Below are 18,771 nucleotides of genomic sequence, written 5' to 3'. Positions count from 1 at the left end.
TTTATTTTTAGAGCCAGGGTCTCACTCTGTCGCCCAGGCTGGAGTGCGGTGGCCTGACCATGGCTCGCTGCAGCCTCGACCTCCCGGACTCAAGCTATTCTCCTACTTCAGCCTCCTGAGTACCTGGGACTACAGACAAGCGCCACTACGCCTGGCTGATTTTTTAAAAAGTTTTTTGTAGAGACGGTCTAACTATGCTGCCCAGTCTGGTCTCGAACTCCCGGGCTCAAAAGATCCCGCCACCTTGGCCTCCCAAAGTATTGGGATTGCTGGTGTGAGTCCCCGCGCCGGGTTTCTTCTCTTTCTTGTGGGTTTCACGCAAAAAAACCCGAGTCCCTGAAGCTGTGCTGCTCTCCTGCCTTCAGGGAAAACGGGAGTTTTTTCTGCTCCTTTGCTCTCCCTCTTTTTTGTTTATTTGTTTTTAGTATTTTTAGCATGTTTTGGAAACATTTCGTTTCAATGAGTGTTTGAAAAGCAGCTCCCCCGCCCCGCGTTCCGGGCGGGCGCCTGCCACTCCCTGACCCCGGGGAGGGTGGGCACAACCCCCAGACGCGGGGACGCGTGGGTGTCGCTCGGGGCCCTCGCCTCCCCACCCAGCCTGTCCCAGGCCGCGAGCGCTTCCACTCGGGTTACTTCTGGGGGACGAGAAAGGAACCGCCTGAACGGTCGAGACGCTTTTTCCCGCTACGATTTTCCCCGGAGCGGACAGGGGCAGCAAGGTCGGAGTTGACCCGAGGGTCCCTGCCTGGTCCCGGGGGGACGGCCAGCCTCCCGCCCTGAGCCGCGGGGAGAGGAAGCAGGTCGGGGTCTCCGGGACGCGCAGACACCGGCGGCCTCCTCCCACCAGGCTGGCGGTCCCTGAGCCCTGGCGCCTCCTTAAAGCCGCAGCTCCGCCCCCGCTGCCAGTCCTCAGTCCCTCCCAACCGCCGGGTCCTGGCCGCCTTGGCGGAGTGGTGTAGAACCTCGAGCCTGCGAGGAGCGCGCCGCCTGCCAGCTCCCTGCGCCCCGTCCCGCGTCCCAGCGTCCTGCGATCCGCCGCCATGGCCAGCGAGGAGCTGGCGCGCAAGCTGGAGCGCCGGCTGCGGCGCGAGGAGGCGGAGGAGAGCGGCCCCCAGCTGGCTCCCCTCGGCGCCCCAGCCCCGGAGTCCGAGCCCCCAGCCCGTGCGCCCACGGCCAGCGCCGACGCGGAGCTGAGCGCCCAGCTCAGCCGGCGGCTGGATATTAACGAGGGCGCCGCGCGACCCCGGCGCTGCAGGGTCTTCAACCCCTACACGGAGTTCCCAGAGTTCAGCCGCCGCCTCATCAAGGACCTGGAGAGCATGTTCAAACTGTGAGCTCCCGCTGCGCGCCCTTCGTCCCTGGGATCAGGTTGGGAGCGGGAGGCTTTCTGGCCCGAAGTCCCGGGCCCCGTTTGGGTGGGGAGGGGTCTCGGGATGCAGGTAGCATTTGTCCCGATGCAGCCAGATCTTGCGCGCTCGGGTCTATCTCGGCGGGTGGGGGGACGGAGCCGAAGCGGGGGGACACCAGGAGCAGGAGCTCTCCGGGACGGAGCCCAAAAGTTCTCGGCGACCGCGGGGCCCGAGTTCCAGGTCCCCCAACCCCGACCGCTAGTCCCGCCCCCTCCGCCCGCCGGTCGGGAGATTTGCTCCGAAAGCAACTTCTAGGAAAGGGAGCCGTCGCTGCGTCTCACCTGCCAGCTTTCGCCGTATCCCCCAAGGGAAAAATTAGCCCATGTTGGCCTTTTATCTTTTAAAACAAAAGGGGAAAGTTAATCCTTGGCTGCAGCGCGGGGTTTGATGAACGAGCGGAGCCTGAGAACGGGGAGTTTGGTAAACTCGTTGTAAGAGATTCAGGACTTTCTTGGAGCAAGTGCGGCCCGGGAGCCTCCTGGGGGGATCATGGGAACCGAACTTAGCCGCTGGCACCGGTCCGGAGGGGGCTCGTTCGATCCTGCTCTGTGAGCCCCAGTGCGTGGGGATCCGCTCACCTGGGGAGACACTGAGCCAGAGGCAGGCGATAGAGACCCACTAATCCACCTCGTCGCCTGGAACCTCCTTGGATCTCAGTTTCCTCATCTGGAGAGTGGGAGCAGTAACGGTCCCTGCCTTTTAAGGCCGAAAAGTATTTTGCACCCGGTAAGCTCTTAACCGAGCTATTAATATTTCCAGAATTGAGCCGAGACCGGAAAATGCCTGGGGAGCTGAGGCCGCCGGCCAGGTCATGCTTGGGCGTTTTTAAAAGCGCATGGAATGTGTTTGCCCTCCGCGTGGAGGTTCTATTTAAAGGCGCTGTGGCTGGCGCTGCGTCGCCTGAGCCTCCACTGCCCCTGCACAGAGGTCTGCAGAGCCGGCACCTGGGAGCCTCCGCCTCCTCTGCCTCCCTGACACCCTGGTTTCTTTGTCTGGCTTCCAGGCACTGATCTGTGGCGTTTTCTGGGTCTAGTTTGAACAATTCAGGAAGGCCGAGTGAGGCTGAAGAATGCGGCCGGGGCGAAAATGGAAAAGTAACGGGTGAGGCAAGCCTTGTTGGAGCCCCTTTGATTTCTTTGGGGTAATGCCTTTCATGGGAAGACTGCCCTGGCCGGGCTGCTCCCAGGCCTTACCAGTTCCTCCCAGTCCAGCTAGATTCAGGGGATCTTGGGGAGGGACCTTTATCTTCAAGTTGTCTTGTGGTCACTCAGGCTTCTTTTGTTTTTCCTGCAAAACAATCTTTGGAAAGATCAACTTGTAGTTGGCTACCTAAGAGTGGTAAAAAGAGCTCATACGCTCGGAGGGTCTTGGGAGATGAAGCAAGGTGGCATCTGTGAGCAAAAAGGTACTGGACCAGGATCAAGCAAAGGGGAGCCGGGTGCAGTGGCTTATGGCTGTAACTCCAGAACTTTGGGAGGCCAAGGCCAGTGGATCACCTGGGGTCAGGAGTTCGAGACCAGCCTGGCCAACATGGTGAAACCCCATCTCTACTAAAAATACAAGAATTAGCCAGGAGTGGTGGCGTGTGCCTGTAGTCCCAGCTACTTGGAGACTGAGGCAGGAGAATTGCTTGAACCCGGGGGGTGGAGGTTGCAGTGAGTGGAGATCACACTATTGCACTCCAACGAGGGTGACAGAGGGAGATTCTGTCTCAAGGGGTAAAAAAAAGCTAAGGGGAAGGCAGTGTGTGGCCTGAGATCCCAACAGAGCTAACAGTTCAACCAGTACTTGGTATTTCTTTCTAGGTTGAGTTTTCTGTCACTTGCAACCAAAATTGGCATAAACAAAAGGGGAATAATTTGGCTGAAGAAACCAAAAAGCCATCACTAGCTTCAGGTATGGCTGGATCTAGGAGCTTAGGTGCTGCCATCAGTGCTTAGTTTCTCTTTCTGTTAAACCACCTTCCTCTGTGCGTTGTCCCCATTCTCAGATGGCTCATCCTTGGTGGTGGCGGTGTGGCCACAACAGCTTAAATTAATAACGTAAGAATGTTAAAAACACTAAAGAAAATGTAACACACCAATTTGTTTTCTATTGGATTACCTTCCAGATTTTACTCATTGCAGCAGCAGTCTTGTGAGGCTATGAAAAGCGAGCACTTGGAGGCAGGCTTCCTGGGTTCAAACCCCAGCCCCACCACTTGCTACCTGGAAGGTTCCTTGGGCCTCTTATTTAAAAGCTCTGTGCCATCAGTTTTCCCTTCTGTCAAATGGGAAAGCACAGGACCTGCCATGTGGGGTTATTGTGGGGATTAAATTAATTCATGTACATGATGCATTTAGCTCCATGTTTTAGCCTATGGTGAAGACACAGTAGATTTTAGCCACTAATTTTTAGATTATCACATATCTGTAAATTGGGTAAATGTGCACATTTGGCTGGGCCTGGTGGCTCACACCTGTAATCCCAGCACTTTGGGAGGCTGAGGCGGGCAGATCACGAGGTCAGGAGTTTGAGACCAGCCTGATCAACGTGGTAAAACCCCATCTCTACTAAAAATACAAAAATTAACTGGGCATGGTGCCGTGTGCCTGTAATCCCAGCTGCTCAGGAGGCTGAGGCAGAAGAATCGCTTAAACCCGGGAGGTGGAGGTTGCAGTGAGCCGAGATCACGGCATTGCACTCTAACCTGGGCAACAGAGGTGAGACTCCGTCTCAAAAAAATAAAAAAAGTGCACATTTTGTGTTGTCCTTTTTTGTTTAATAATTCACTTTGCTGAGTCCACTTTATCCTTTGAACCTGATTTAGCCCACAGTTTGAGCTGTGGAGTGGTGACCTGGCCTCTTGGTGAGTTCCGGGTCCCCGTGGGACTGTGTGCTTTGCCCTTCTGGGTTCTGTGGAAGGAACTTGTTAGTTCCTCTGCTGCTGGATGAGGTTGTTTGTTTCTTAGAGCTGCCTGAATGAAATGCCACAAACTAGGTAGCATAAAACAACAGAAGGGTATCCTCTCATAGTTCTGGAAACCAGAAGTCTGACAAGTCTGAAACCAAGCTGTCAGCGGGGCTGTGCTGCCCTTGAGGCTCCAGCCAAGACCCCTTCTGTGCCTGTCTCCTGGCTTCTGGTGGCTGCCAGAATCCTTGGTATTCCTTGTGGTATGGACGCATCACCCTAATCTCTGCTACCCTGAGCTCCTGGTGCTCTCCCTGTATGTGTTTCTGTGTCTTCACATGGTTTTTTTATTTTGTTTTTTTGAGACGGACTCTCACTCTATCGCCCAGGCTGGAGCTCAGTGGCTCTATCTTGGCTCACTGCAAGCTCTACCACCCAGGTTCACGCCATTCTCCTGCCTCAACCTCCCAAGCAGCTGGGACTACAGGTGCCCGCCACCACGCCCGGCTAATTTTTTGTATTTTTAGTAGAGACGGAGTTTCACCGTGTTAGCCAGAATGGTCTCGATCTCCTGACCTCATGATCTGCCCACCTCGGCCTCCCAAAGTGCTGGGATTACAGGCGTGAGCCACGGCGCCTGGCTCTTATAAGGATACCAGTCACTGGATTTAGGACCCACCCTAATCCAGTATGACCTCATCTTAATTTAACTTTTAAATCTGTAAAGACCCTATTTCCTGATAAGGTCACCTTCTGATGTTCTGGGTAGACATGAATTTTGGCGGGGATGGGATGGGGTTGGGGCACTATTCAGCTGAGAGTAGGGAGTGAGAAATGCTGCCCAGAGCTTGAGCACCATCTCTGGAGCCTCATCCAAGGAAGCTTCTGGATTTAGGGAGGTCAGAATCTCAGATTTATCCAAAGCCAGTATGACTCCCACCCCTGTCAGAAAAAGGATGTCTTCCCAAGGCACGACTCTGATTCAAGTGGATTCACTACCTAACTATAAAAACAAAACTGGCCAGGCACGGGCCTCACGCCTGTAATCCCAGCACTTTGCCCAGCACTTTGGGAGGTCGAGGTGGGTGGATCATCTGAGGTCAGGAGTTCGAGACTAGCCTGGTCAACATAGTGAAACCCTGTCTCTACTAAAAGTACAAAATTAGCCGGGCATGGTGGCAGGCGTCTGTAATCCCAGCTACATGGGAAACTGAGGCAAGAGAATCGCTTGAACCCAGGAGGTGGAGGTTGCAGTGAGCCGAGATCATGCCATTGCACTCCAGCCGGGGCAACAAGCATGAAACTTTGTCTCGAAAAAACAAAACAAAACAAAAAACAAAACCAACAGAACCCACACAACACCCCTCTTCATGCCAGAAACACACCTATTTTCAGCAAGAATTTCACTTTTTTTTTTTTTTTTTTTGAGATGGAGTCTCGCTGCCCAGGCTGGAGTACAGTGACACGACCTCGGCTCACTGCAACCTCCACCTCCTGGGTTCAAGCAATTCTCCTGCCTCGGCCTCCTAAGTAGCTGGGACTACAGGCGCGCGCCACCATGCCCGGGTAATTTTTGTATTTTTAGTAGAGACGGGGTTTCACCATGTTGGCCAGGCTGGTCTTGAACTCCTGACCTCAAATAATCCACTGGCCTCAGCCTCCCAAAGTGTTGGAATTACAGGCGTGAGCCACTGCGCCTGGCTTAAGAATTTCACTTTTAAGCAGTTTCTAGATTCACGTTCTGATGTCGCCTTAGTTCATTGGGCCCCTTACAGTATGTAACCGATTAGACCAGTACAGTCTTTTTGTTTGGGGCTAGAAAAATTCATACAGATACTGGGAGACATGCTTTGATCGTTTAAATTTGACTTTCCTATTTAAAAGTATTTGGCTTAAGGATTTCTTACATGTTCAAGGCTTTAAAAAACTGGATTCTTCCCAGCCTCTGAGTTGGTTGGGTTCTTGGAGTGGTGTCCTTTGTCTTTGGGTCCCTAGGACCTAACAAATGAGGCTGGCTTCTAAATGGTGTGTTGTAGAAGAAAGAGGGTTTTCTAATGAGTGTGGGAAGCCAGAGGCATCATCAGCCCGGCCGGAGAAAGTTCCCTCTCCATTTCCAAGCCTGTTACTGGATAGCCTGAGCCAAGAGAATAGTGGCCTGATTTTAAAAGAATGAGAAGGCCCAGAAGAAACTGACTCTACAGTGTAACGTGAGCTGGTGAAGCAGTCAAGGTTAGACAGGAAATTTTAATTACGCTGGACTTATCTGGAGGCCTCTTTCAAAGGGAAAGGCAGCCACTTAAAGGCAGGACCCCAATGCAACATCTTAAAATGCAGCTGCGAGGTTTTTGCAGCATACTAAAAGCTTGTGTTTCAATTCCCCAAAGAGAGGGTGGGAAGAGGAACATTTGGCTATGGGAAAGCTGTCTTTTTCTTAAGAATCTGAAACGGTGATGTCATGGATGTCCTGCCAGTGCCAGAGTTCCGTATTACCAAGACACCAGTGAAACCTAAAAAGGTGAGGCTGTCGTGGAATCCTTCATTTCTCATCCCCTCTTGTCTCCCAGTTTCTTTTTTTCCTCCTTAGTCTTGTCTCTAAAGAAGGGAGAAGTGGGTGTAGATTTGGAAGGCTGGGAATTTTCCAAAGAGGTAAAGTGAGCCTCTTAGGGAGGCTTACTGGGGAGGTGGAGGTGAGGCTGCCTGCATACTGGCATCCTAATCTTTTGAGTGAATTGACTTTAAAAATGGGAAAGATGGATGGAAATAAAAGGAAGAAGTTAAGTGCTTTCTCTTTCCTTGGAGAAAGGCAAGAGGTACTGACTTGTCCTGCCTGTAGCTTCAGTCAACAGTGATCACCTTAGATGTGAAATTTTCTCACCTGCACTGGAGTTTGTACATTTGACAATTTTGAATTGGGGGATAGGATAAGAGGACCTAGGGTTTGTCTGAATTCTGGAGGATAGCTTTAGGTCAGCCTTCTGTTTTCGCTCTTAGTCTCTGGCAGAAAGACCCCATGACTTGGAACTGTGTCTTAGACTGGTTTAAGTGCTGGCTGCTTTTACTTGCTGGTACGCATGATTAACCCATGTAGGAGGAGCTGGAAGGAGCTTCCACAGTTGCTGGTGGGTTTATCTTTGTAGGGAGTTCCCTCTTCCTCCTCATTCCTTGCTCCCCACCTCCCTCTCCCTGGGATGTCTCTTCCACCATCCTTGTTACAGAGCCATTGAATTTTATGAGAATTTGAATAATGGGAATTTGAAGTTGAGTGATGAAAACAGTTTATTAAAGTCTTACATTATACAAAAGAGAAAAGTCCTTTCCCCTTCTTCCTTGCAAGATTATTAAAAGTGCCTGATTTCAAAGCTGTAAGGTCCAGGAAACTCTAACTTTTTTTTTTTTTTTTTTTCTTTTCTCAAGACAGGGTCTTGCCATGTTGCCTAGGCTGGTCTCGAACTCCTAGGCTCAGGTGATTCTCCTGTCTCAAAGGGATCATAGGCATGGGCTACTTCACCTGGCCAGACATACACACACACACTCTCTCTTCCTTAAATGTTGCATACCAACCAAACTAACTTTATACCCTCAGCTCCGTGGTACACCCTGGACCGACTAGTATACAGGAATACTTCTTCCATTGACCTGCAGGGTGTTTGATTGGCATTGGGCTATGTTCTGCATGGGTTCATGGTGTAGCTGAGCTAGTGGGTCTCCAAAGATGTGCCAAATGGCCTAACAGTCCACAAATCAGGTCTTGGGAGCTGGAGGGTGCCAGGCTGTCCACAATTGATGTTCATCTTAGTTAGGAGCCCAGCACACCCTCAGGGCACTGATATCTGGGCTTGGCACATGTTTGTCTTGACCTTTAGGCTTCACAAACCTCTGTATATAATGTGCAACCTCACACACTCACACATGCCTACCTGCGTGCTTACACACTAGCTCACTCCCACAGCCACTCTTCGGGTGAGGCTGTCGTGGACTCACCTGTCGTGACTCACTGCCCTTGGCCTCCTCCACATTTTACAGTCCTCCCAGAACACACCTCTATAGCCTCCTCCTGCTTCTGCGTTCCCTGACTGTTGGTGGCCAAAGGGCATCATTGATCCTAAATCCTAGACGCTTCTTGGCAGGGGACACACCTTGAGTTATTGGAGCATGGACCATGATTCTCCATTCCCAGCAAGATGAAACCTGACCTGTGGTCCATGACCTGCCAAGACATGGCCTTCCATGTTCCAAGGCTGCAGAGGTTCTGTGGTACCTCCAGTCCAACTGGTAAACAGGAATACTTCTTCCACTGACCTACAGGGACTTTGATTGGCATGGGGCTACGTTATGCATGGGTTCATATTGTGGCTGAGCTAGTGGGTCTCTGAAGATGGGCCAGATGACCTAAGAGTCCACTTAGGTCTCCTCCAGTGTTCCCAGCTCTGGGCTCCTCTGGCCAGCACTGTCCATATGTCTGCTAGTGTGTGCTCCTGTGGTACCATATCATGATGATGATGACGATGATCACCATGCCCCTTTCCAGCCTGCTGTGAGCTATTCATTCACGCATTCATTTTTTCATTCATTTAACTAAGCACCTGCCAGGTGCCAGATTATACATACTTGTATAATCTGGAAGGGTCTTGGCCCTTGAGAAGCTCGACAAATGCTGACAGCAAGCTGGATGTAACATGATGCTGTTTGGCCGGGAGGGATGTCACTCCCCGAGAAGCCACCCACCACCTACATACAGGACACTCTAGTAGCTGAGCAGATCCTGAGAGGATGTGGGGGTTGGGGACACTCTGACCTCAGGCTGCTGCGTTCAAAGCAGGGGCTCCTGGTCGTTCTGGGCACAGCCATGGAGGAGCAGCCACTGAGGATTGTGAAGGGATTCAGGCCCTGGGTGGAGGTAGCAGTGAAGGCCCTCGGGATGAACCTCCTGGAGACAGAGAATGGGGGCTGAGAACTTGATCTGGGTGGTGCGTGCTTGACCTTGGATGGCAGAAGGAGGGCAGTGAGGGCTCAAGGAAAGGAAGCTGCAGCCGTCGGGAAGCAAGAGCCTTCTCATGGTGGGAGTTAGTACTATTGTTATTATTTTTTGAAACAGGTTCTCTCTCTGTCTCCCAGGCTGGAGTGCAGTGGCACGATCTTGGCCCACAGCAACCTCTGCCTCCTGGGCTCAAGTGATCCTCCCACCTTAGCCTCCTGAGTAACTGGGACTACAGGCATGACCACCACGCCTGGCTAATTTTTGTATTTTTTTGTAGAGACGGGGTTTTGCCTTGTTGCCCAGGCTTGTCCTGAGCTCAAGTGATCCGCCCGCCTCTGCCTCCCAAAGTGTTGGTTACAGGCGTGTGCCACTGCACCTGGCCATGATCGGAGTTACTGAGAAATGGAACGAAAGGTCTTGCAAGGTGGTGAGCTGCTTTCTCTGGAGTTTCACTGGAAGGGAGGTGCTCTGACACCCTGGTGTGAGAGGCTTGCAGTTAGGAAGGGCCGAAAGCTTATGGAGGGTAGGAGATGGGCTGTCTGACTTTCGAGTCTCTTTCTAGGCCATGGGTGGGCAAACTTGCTTGTAAAGGGCCAGATAATCCGTCTGTTTGGCTTTGGGCCCTAAGGTTTCTGTTGTCCCTCTGCAGCCTGCTATTGTGATATGAAAGCAGCCACAGGCAATATGCAAATAGATTGGCGTGGCTGTGTTCCTGTAACACTTGGTGAGCATGATTTGGCCTGCATGCCGATGTTAGCCAGCCCCCATGCTAGGCAGTCGCTTTAGAATCTTGAATCCAGAGCCTGGTCTCATTTGTCCCCTTTCTCACTTCTTGGCCTTTCCTCCCATCAGTGGCCTCAGGTCCAGAGGGGACACGGTGGAAGCCTGGTGTCCCCCCAGTTGGGTAGGCAGCGTAGTGAGGCCTGAGTTCCAGGACCCCAGAGCTGCTTTTAGAAGATTAGCACTGGAGAAGGAGCAGGACCTGCATCTGCTTCTTCTGCGGGCTGAGGAGGCCTGGCAGCTGGCACTCGCAGCTGAAGTCCTAGGGTAATACTCCCCACCCTAGGAAGGCTTGCCTTCCTGTGGCTTCCCCTGAGAGGTGGTCCCTGGTATGTTTGAGCTTAAAAACTCCCAATGAAAAAGACAAATGAGGCCAGGAGTGGTGGCTCACGCCTGTAATCCCAGCACTTTGGGAGGCCGAGGTGGGTGGATCAGAAGGTCAGGAGCTTGAGACCAGCCTGGTCAACATGGTGACACCCCGTCTCTACTAAAAATACAAAAATTAGCAGACTGTTGTGGCAGGCGCCTGTAATCCCAGCTACTCGGGAGGCTGAGGCAGGAGAATCACTTGAACCCTTGGAAGCAGAGGTTGCAGTGAGCCAAGATTGTAGCACTGCACTCCAGCCTGGGCAACAGAGTGAGACTCTGTCTCAAAAAAAAAAAAAAGACAAATGCAAAACAAAAGTTAATTAGCCTTGGGTGTCTGCTTACTTGAGCCCCGTGTTTGGAGCAGGAGCTCTTGACCTCCGGTCTTGGAACTCTCACCAATCGTGTGTGGAGTTGCACTCTCACACCTGCTGGGAGACCTTGCTTCTCAAGGGAGTGTACGGCTCCTCACTCCAGGAAAATTTGAGATCTACTGGTTTGGAGGGAAATGGGAGATAAGAATCTTATGACTTGACCGGGCGTGGTGGCTCAAGCCTGTAATCCGAGATGGGCGGATCACAAGGTCAGGAGATCGAGACCATCCTGGCTAACGTGGTGAAACCCCGTCTCTACTAAAAAATACAAAAAACTAGCCGGGCGAGGTGGCGGGCACCTGTAGTCCCAGCTACTCGGGAGGCTGAGGCAGGAGAATGGTGTAAACTGGGGAGGCGGAGCTTGTAGTGAGCTGAGATCTGGCCGCTGCACTCCAGCCTGGGTGACAGAGCGTGACCCCCTTTCAAAAAAGAAAAAGAAAAGAATCTTATGACTTACGGAAAACTTATTTTTCATTATCAAATTATAATATTCCCCATTTAAAATTTCCTTTAAAACAGTAAAGTTCTTTAGGAAGCAGAGAGTGGAAGCCGATGCTGTTCTGGTCCCAAGGGTCCCCTCCAGCTGGTTGGATGCATGTTCTTACACAAGATTGTAAGAGACGATCTATGCTGTTCTGCCCGTATTACTTGGGAGGCCTTTGGCTCAAGTGATGGAAAACTCTGCCCCAAACTCACTAATGAATAAAGAAATGGATCATCTCATGGATGAGGGCATCCAGAGGACAAGGGTGGCCTTGGGGCAATGGTTGGTTGCTGCTGTCATCCAGGACTTGGGTTCCATCCTCTGTCCTCTGCCACGCTCTGTGCTGGCATCAAAGTAGCAAGGTGTGAGGTTCCCCGAGTCACATCAGCTGCAACAAAATCCAGAGGCAGGAAAGACTTAGGATTCTTCTAAACAATGAGGAAATTAGAGTGTAGGCAGCTAGAAGTAAAAAAAAAAAGATAGAAAGAAAAACATAAACAATGAGGAAATCTTCCTCTGTGTGTGCCCCAAGCTGGCCTCTGGCACCCCATCACCAGCACCGGGTCACGGGCCCATCCAGGGTGGTTTCTGTTCCCTGAGGGGTGTAGCCAAAACAGGGCTCTGTTAGTGAGGAAGGAGAGGTGGGTTTTTACTGAATCGTGTTCCATGGCTCTTTTCTGTCCATCTGTGCGTTTTGTTTTTGTTTGTTTGTTTTGTTTTTTGAGACAGGGTCTCGCTTTGTCACCCAGGCTGGAGTGAAGCGGTGCGATCATGGCTCACCGCAGCCTCCACTTCCTGGGCTCAAGCCATCCTTCTGCCTGAGTCCCCCCCACCTCAACACCTGGCTAGTTTTTTCTTCTTTTAGTAGAGATGGAGTTTCACCATGTTGCCGAGGCTGGTCTCAAACTCCTGGGCTCAAGCAGTCTGCCCAACTTGGCCTCCCAATGTCCATCTGTGTTTTTGTTGTTGTTGTTGTTGTTGTTTGAAGCAGTCTTGCTCTGTCACCCAGGCTGGAGTACAATGGCAAGATCCTGGCTCATTGCAACCTCCGCCTCCTGGGTTCAAGTGACCCACCCCCCCAGCCTCCTGAGTAGCTGGGATTATAGGGTGTGCTACCACCCCAGCTCATTTGTGTTTCTGTATACATGGGAGGGTCTTTTGATGTCGGGCTTGGTTTCTGAAGGCCAGGCAGGGAGCAGCCCATTCCTGGGGGCTCCCGAAGACCAAATGCAGAGGTCTTTCCTGCAGAACGTCTGTCATTTTCACTGGGATTCCCTGTGATTTTTCTCTTGCCCATGGGAGTGGACCCACAGCTAGGAGTGCTATTTGTGCATCTGGTGCTGGGTAGGCTGTCTGTGTCGACCACTCCCTAGGCCAGCTTTTAGTGAACCCCCCCTTCCATCTCTTGTCGCCCTTCCACCCTCCAAAGAGCCTGGCATGATGGGCACGCCCCCTGGCTTTGGAGGACTGATCATTCCGCCTCACCCTCCTGGCAGGTCACTGTCTTGGAAAACTGTTGGCTGCTACCCCATGTCCCCCCAGACCCCCTCCCCAAAACTTTTATTCTTTTTCTCATCGGGGTGCCATGCCTCTGATTTCGTCTCCTCTTAGAAGGGGCTGCAGGAGTTGCCATGCCTTGAGGGTCCTCATTCCTTTAGTGGCTCCTGGGCTTCTGTGGCTAAGGGCCCTTCTGTTGGCTTGGAGGCATTTGTACAAGTCATGTGTGAGCATGTGTTACAGGGTGTTCTGGGCTGGTTTTCTTTTCTTTCTTTTCTTTTTTTAATTTTTGAGACAGAGTCTCACTCTATTGCCCAGGCTGGAGTGCAATGGCGCGATCTCGGCTCACTGCAACCTCCGCTTCCTGGGTTCAAGCAATTCTCTGCCTCAGCCTCCCGGGTAGCTGGGGTTACGGGCTCCCACCACCATGCCCGGTTAATTTTTTGTATTTTTAGTAGAGATGGGGTTTCACCATCTTGGCCAGGCCGTCGTGATCCACCTGTCTTGGCCTCCCAAAGTGCTGGGATTACAGGCGTGAGCCGCTGCGCCTGGCCTAATTATTATTATTATTTTTTTTAAGAGATAGGTCTTACTATGTTGCCCAGGATGGTCTTGAACTCCTGGGTTCAAGTGATCCTTCTGCCTCAGCCTCCCAAAATGCTGGGATTCGAGGTGCAAGCCACCATGCTGGCCTGCTTTTATTTTTTTTTAGTCTTAGCCTAGCACACCCTAATCCCCAATTGCGTTGCTGAATGAAGGTAAAGTCTTTGGTTTTGCAGCTCAGACCTGGATTACCAGTGACAGCGGCAGCCTCCTTCCAGGCCAGGCAGAGCCCTGAAGCGGGCCGGGCGTCCACATCCAAGGCAGACACGCCCTCAGCCCTATGCCACGGATCAGGTTTTCAGGAAGCAGGAGGATGTTCAGGACTTACAAATGACCTCGTGCCCAAGGCTGGCCACTTTGCCCCTTCCGGGTGGTGAAACAGCAGAGGCCCCCACCCCACAGGGCCGTGGCTGATCCTAGCTCTAGGGTTAGACATCTCCATCCCCAGGTTTCCCCAGCACCCCTCACTGAGCACCCATTGTGCCTTGGGACAGCCCTGATCAAAAACATCTGGCTGCTCACAGCCCTCACTCTTTGCCCATGGGGACCCAGCGAACTCTCTTGCGGCCTTGGGGAAGTGCTGGCCTCTGATGCTGTCCTGTTTGCCTTTGGTGCTGACAGGTCTCTGCCTCCTCTCTAAATGCCTCATGCTCTCCACCCTGTGATGGCTGACTTCATGGAGCACTGGGTGTCCCTAATGCCACCTAGGGGCCCCACTGGCAGAGCCGACTGTGTGCAGGGCTGTGCTTAGCGATTTCCACATGGGAACTCATGCTTCACGACACTCCAAAGTGGGTATGATATCAGACCCCATTTCACAGATGAGGAAACTGAGGCACAGAGAAGCCAGGGAACTCACCTAAAGTCACACACCTTGTAAGCTGTAGAGCTGGGAATTGAATGAACCCAAGTGGCCTGCACTCTTGTCCAGTGTCGCATGCCCGTCTCACTAATGTCATTGCTACCTCCCAGCTTTCCAGCCTCCAAATCTTGGCCTTCCTTGACACCATCCCCTGCATAGCCAGGCAGGGCCTTGCCTGGCACAGTCTCTGCAGGCAACCTGACCTCCAGGCCCTGTTGGACCACCTGCCCTGAACCTGTAGCAGCTGCCTCAGACCTGGCCTCCACCATCTGTCCAACATGTTTTAGCTGGATGGACCTCACCAGAGCCCAGATCTCATTACCTTGCTTCCCTCTTCAGAAGTTATTTTGAGTTAGGGTGGGGCAATATACAACATTCAGTAGCTCCCTATTGCCCAAGGAAAAAAGTCTAGACTCCTCATTTGAACCCTTAAGGCCCTCTCCAGTCGGCTGTTACAGTCTTCTCTCTCTCTGGTTCCCCCCGCCCAGGCCTTGCTCTCACTGAGCTGAATGGCCCCCACAGCCTCCTATAACCCTGCAGTTCCTAGTTAATTACACTTAGGTCTGTCCATTGTCTGTTATTGCTGATTCGCTCTCTTCTTTTCTCGTCTTCTTTTCTCTTCTTTTTTTTTTTTTTTTTTTTGAGATACTATTTCACTCTGTCACCCAGGCTGGAGTACAGTGACATGATCTTGGCTTACTGCAACTTCTGCCTCCTGGGTTCAAGCTGTTCTCCTGCCTCAGCTTCCTAGTAGCTGAGATTACAGGCATATGCCACCATGCCTGGCTAATTTTTGTATTTTTAGTAGAGATGGGGTTTCACCATGTTGGCCAGGCTGGTCTTGAACTCCTGACCTCAGGTGATCCCCACCCACCTCAGTCCCGCAAAGTGCTGGGATTACAGGCGTGAGCCACTGTGCCCTGCTGGTTATTGCTGATTCTTATGAAGCTCCCACCCGCTCCAGAGTTTCCCTGGGAAAGCAGAGACAGAATGTTCATGGCCAAAAGTGGCTAACCTCTTCCAGCAGTCCCCATGCCCAGCCCAGGGCTGGGCCCAGGACCATGGCAGAGTAGGCACCTTGACCTCTGTGGAGGCTTCTGAGCTCTGCCGGCTGCAGCTGCACTGAGGCCCTGATGACTGTTGAGAGGAGCCGCACAGCTCCCCGTGGCCATGGGAGGTCATGTGAGCCTTCAGTGGGGTCATGCGGTTCCCTCCAGCAGAGCCACTGACCCACACGGGCACACACCTGTAAGTGAGACCTGGAAAAAGGTAAGTGACCACCTTCTCAGGTTGTGCACAAGACCTCGTGACCACTCGGTGTGCAGTCATGGCCTTAATTAGGGCACTCATGTTCCAGCCCAGTGTTCTTTCCACTGAGGGCTGCTGGGTTTAAGGTGGTGTGGGCCTGGAGTGGGGAACGCAGGAAAAGGTCCTTCTGGCAGCAGTGGGTGGAGAGGAAATGACGAGAGCTGCATGGGTGGCAGCCCAGGGCGTCCTTGTCTCCCACTTGGGGTGATGGCCGAGTGCCCCGTAGTCTGCTTCTGTTGGGCTGCTGCCCTGGCCTGCTCTGAGACCTGTGCCCCCTGGGCCGCTGCACACCCCCTCGTTAGGGCCTCCCACTGGCCGTTTCCTTCCCTGACCTTGGCACTGCTGGAACTGCACCAGGCACAGCCCGAATGGAGTCTAGTGTGGAAACCCCGTGTTGTTTGGGAACATCTGTTCCCTGATATCCACAGGGCTCCTGGGAATGCCAGAAGAACTAGGTTTCCAGGGGCCCTTCCGACCCAGTTTCCTGGCCCCTCAGGACTCTCCTATCAGAACTTTTTTTTTTTTTTGAGATGGAGTTTTGCTCTTGTTGCCCAGGCTGGAGTGCAATGGTGCGATCTCGGCTTACTGAAACCTCCGCCTCCCAGGTTCAAGTGATTCTCCTTCCTTAGCCTCCCAAGTAGCTGGGATTACAGACACCCACCACCATGCCCGGCTAATTTTTGTATTTTTAGTAGAAACGGTTTTTACCAGGTTGGCCAGGCTGGTCTTGAACTCCTAACCTCAGGTGATCCACCCGCCTTGGCCTCCCAAAGTGCTGGGATTACAGGCGTGAACCACTGCGCCTGGCTTCCTATCAGAACTTTTATGCAGACCTGGCAAGGTGGCTCACTCCTGTAGTCCTGGCACTTTGGGAGGCCGAGGCAAGAGGATTGCTTGAGTCCAGGAGTTCAAGACCAGCCTGAGCAATGTGGCGAAACTCTGTCTTTACAAAAAAATGTGAAAAACTAGCTGGGCATAGGAGGTATGTACCTGTGGTCCCAGCTAGGCAGGAGGCTGAGGCGGGAGGATTGCTTGAACCTGGGAGTTGGAGGCTGCAGTGAGCTATTATCACACTCACTGCAGTGAGTGCATAAGCCGAGTGTTTGGGGCACAAGGTGAGCTGGGAGCTCATTGGACAAAAGTGGCTATGAGTGGTTTGATTGGATGATGAAAACTTTAGGTCAAAGCTTTTGTGTCTCTGAGTCCCTTGGCCCTTTTTCAGAGCCTGCCCACCCTCACTCTGCATGCAGCTAGAGCATTGGAGTGACTGTTTCCCAGCCCACAGCTGGATGGATAGGAAGGAGGAGCAGGTGATTTGACAGCTGGGGAGGACCCACACAACCAGAGAAAACTAGAAACTCAGAGAACCTTGCAGGCAGGGATGTAGGGAGGAGGGACTACAGTCCTGTGACCTTAGGGAGTCCCTGAGGCTCATCTAGATAGGCACAGCTGGGGACACCCATAGGTTAACCCCAGGAGGGCCCCTGAGAAGACCACCTGCCGGTGGGCGTAGTCTATGTCGCCCTTCTCTGCCTTGAACGTGTCCAGGGTGTGGCACGTTGAATGTGATATGGGGGGCTTGTGAAAATACAGGCTGTGATTCAGCAGGTCTGGGGGTCTCGGTGGAACTTGAGACTGCATTTCTAATACCCCTGGGTGACCATGATGCTCTGGTCTGGGGACCTCACTTTGTGGGGCCAGAGCCTGGCTATTGAAAAAGGCAATGCATGATTTCTATTCCAAGCCTTTCTGTGTGAAGAGAAGCAGGTGCTCTTGTGTCCTGGTGTCCCTGAGGTGCAGGCAACCTCCTCCCATCACTAAGGCGTGTTCTGGGGCACTGCTACCCTCCTGAGAACACACTATCTGAGGAATCCCTGGGGACTTTCCAACAGCTGAGCCTCTGGTGGACAAAGGCCGGCCAGCTTCTTTCTCCATGAATGGCAGGATAATTTCTGGTAGGGAAGTTGGAAAACCAAGAAAGCCCAGGGGCGCTGCACAGTGGAAGCCAAGAGAGTAAGTGACTGACTCACGGGCCTGAAACCGGGAAGATGCTGGAGACCAGCCATTGTCCCTTGCTGCTGTCCTTTTGCTAGCTGGCCCTGGGTGGGGTTGGGGTCAGAGTCACCTCGGGGATCTCGGGGATCCACCTTTGGCGGATCTGGGGGCTTTCCCAGGCAGTGGGCACGCACAGCAGCAGATGATCAAGTGACCCAGGCAGTCGCACCTCGCTCCACTGCTCAGTGGTGGCCTCAACTATTAGATGAGTTGAGAAGCCTTTTCCAGGGGGCCTGGGGAGGCAGTCTTTATCCTCTGATAGGGCTGGGCCCTAAGAGTCACTCAGGAGGCTTTGTGGAGCAGCAGCACAAACAGTGACCACGGCAGGTGGTGGGTTTGGGTTTTCCCCAGAAGGCTAAAGATGAGGCTGTCTGGGACAAGCTGGGTGTGAGCAGCTTGTTAGAGTGGAAGCCCTGGGAACTGTCTGCTTCCTCATGACCACAGCCAGGTGCTGCTTTAAAAAATTAGGCTTCTCACTGATAGCTTATCTGGGCCCATGTGCTGTGCAAGGGGATGATTTCCTTTGGGCCCCTTGACCACTCTGCAAGACACACAAGGCTCATGGCACTCTCGGGTTACAGATGGGGCCAAGTCTCTCCCAAGAGGGTGGTGAGGCTGGTTTAGAATCATACCAAGTGCCAGTGGAACCAGAGTCTCCCCGTAACAGAGTCTGGAGAATATAAAGATGAAAGGGACTGAGCGTGGTGATACATGCCTGGAGTTCCAGCCCCTTGGGAGGATCGCCTGAGCCCAAGAGTTCTGGGCTTTCTGTGTTCTGTGCCCATCAGGTGCCCACACTGAGCTCAGCATCAATACGGTGACTTCCCAAGAAGGAGGTGGGGTTAGGGGGGATCACCAGGCTGCTTAAAGAGGGGTGAACTGGCCCAGGTCAGAAGCAGCAGGTCAAAACTCCAGTGCTAATCAGCAGTGGGATTTCTCCTGTGAATAGCCACTGCACTCCAGCCTGGGCAACATAGCGAGGCCCTATCTCTAAAAAGTAACAATAACAAAGATGAAAGGGACTGAGAAAATGGAAAATTTGGGAAAAGACCACAAGTCCACAAGAAAACTCTAGGATGCAAACAGGGCTGCAGGGTTTTTTTATGAGTAGTTTTCCTTTACTATTCTGGGGTTGTCTTTTTTTTTTTTTTTTTTTTTTTTTTTT

At 52.4% G+C, this 18,771-nt stretch overlaps 1 protein-coding gene across 2 annotated transcripts in view; it reads left to right on the top strand.

Moving 5' to 3' along the window:
- The first annotated feature begins 546 nt into the window (after positions 1 to 546).
- Positions 547 to 18,771, top strand: part of EFHD1 (EF-hand domain family member D1) — a 50,966-nt gene continuing 32,741 nt past the window's right edge. The window contains exon 1 of one of the 2 annotated variants that reach the window (XM_017886203.1): positions 547 to 1,330. In XM_017886203.1, coding sequence (XP_017741692.1) covers positions 1,041 to 1,330 — 290 coding nt within the window. In that variant the 5' untranslated portion in view covers positions 547 to 1,040. Of the gene's footprint in view, positions 1,331 to 2,275; positions 2,511 to 18,771 lie in introns of those variants that run through there. The other variant, XM_017886204.1, reaches the window with a different exon arrangement.

The sequence above is a fragment of the Rhinopithecus bieti genome, unplaced genomic scaffold (assembly GCF_001698545.2).
Source record: "Rhinopithecus bieti isolate Rb0 unplaced genomic scaffold, ASM169854v2 scaffold_13704, whole genome shotgun sequence".
NCBI classification, from domain to species: domain Eukaryota; kingdom Metazoa; phylum Chordata; class Mammalia; order Primates; family Cercopithecidae; genus Rhinopithecus; species Rhinopithecus bieti.
The sequence above is the reverse complement of the archived record's forward strand: the minus strand, read 5'-3'. Positions and strand labels throughout refer to the sequence as shown.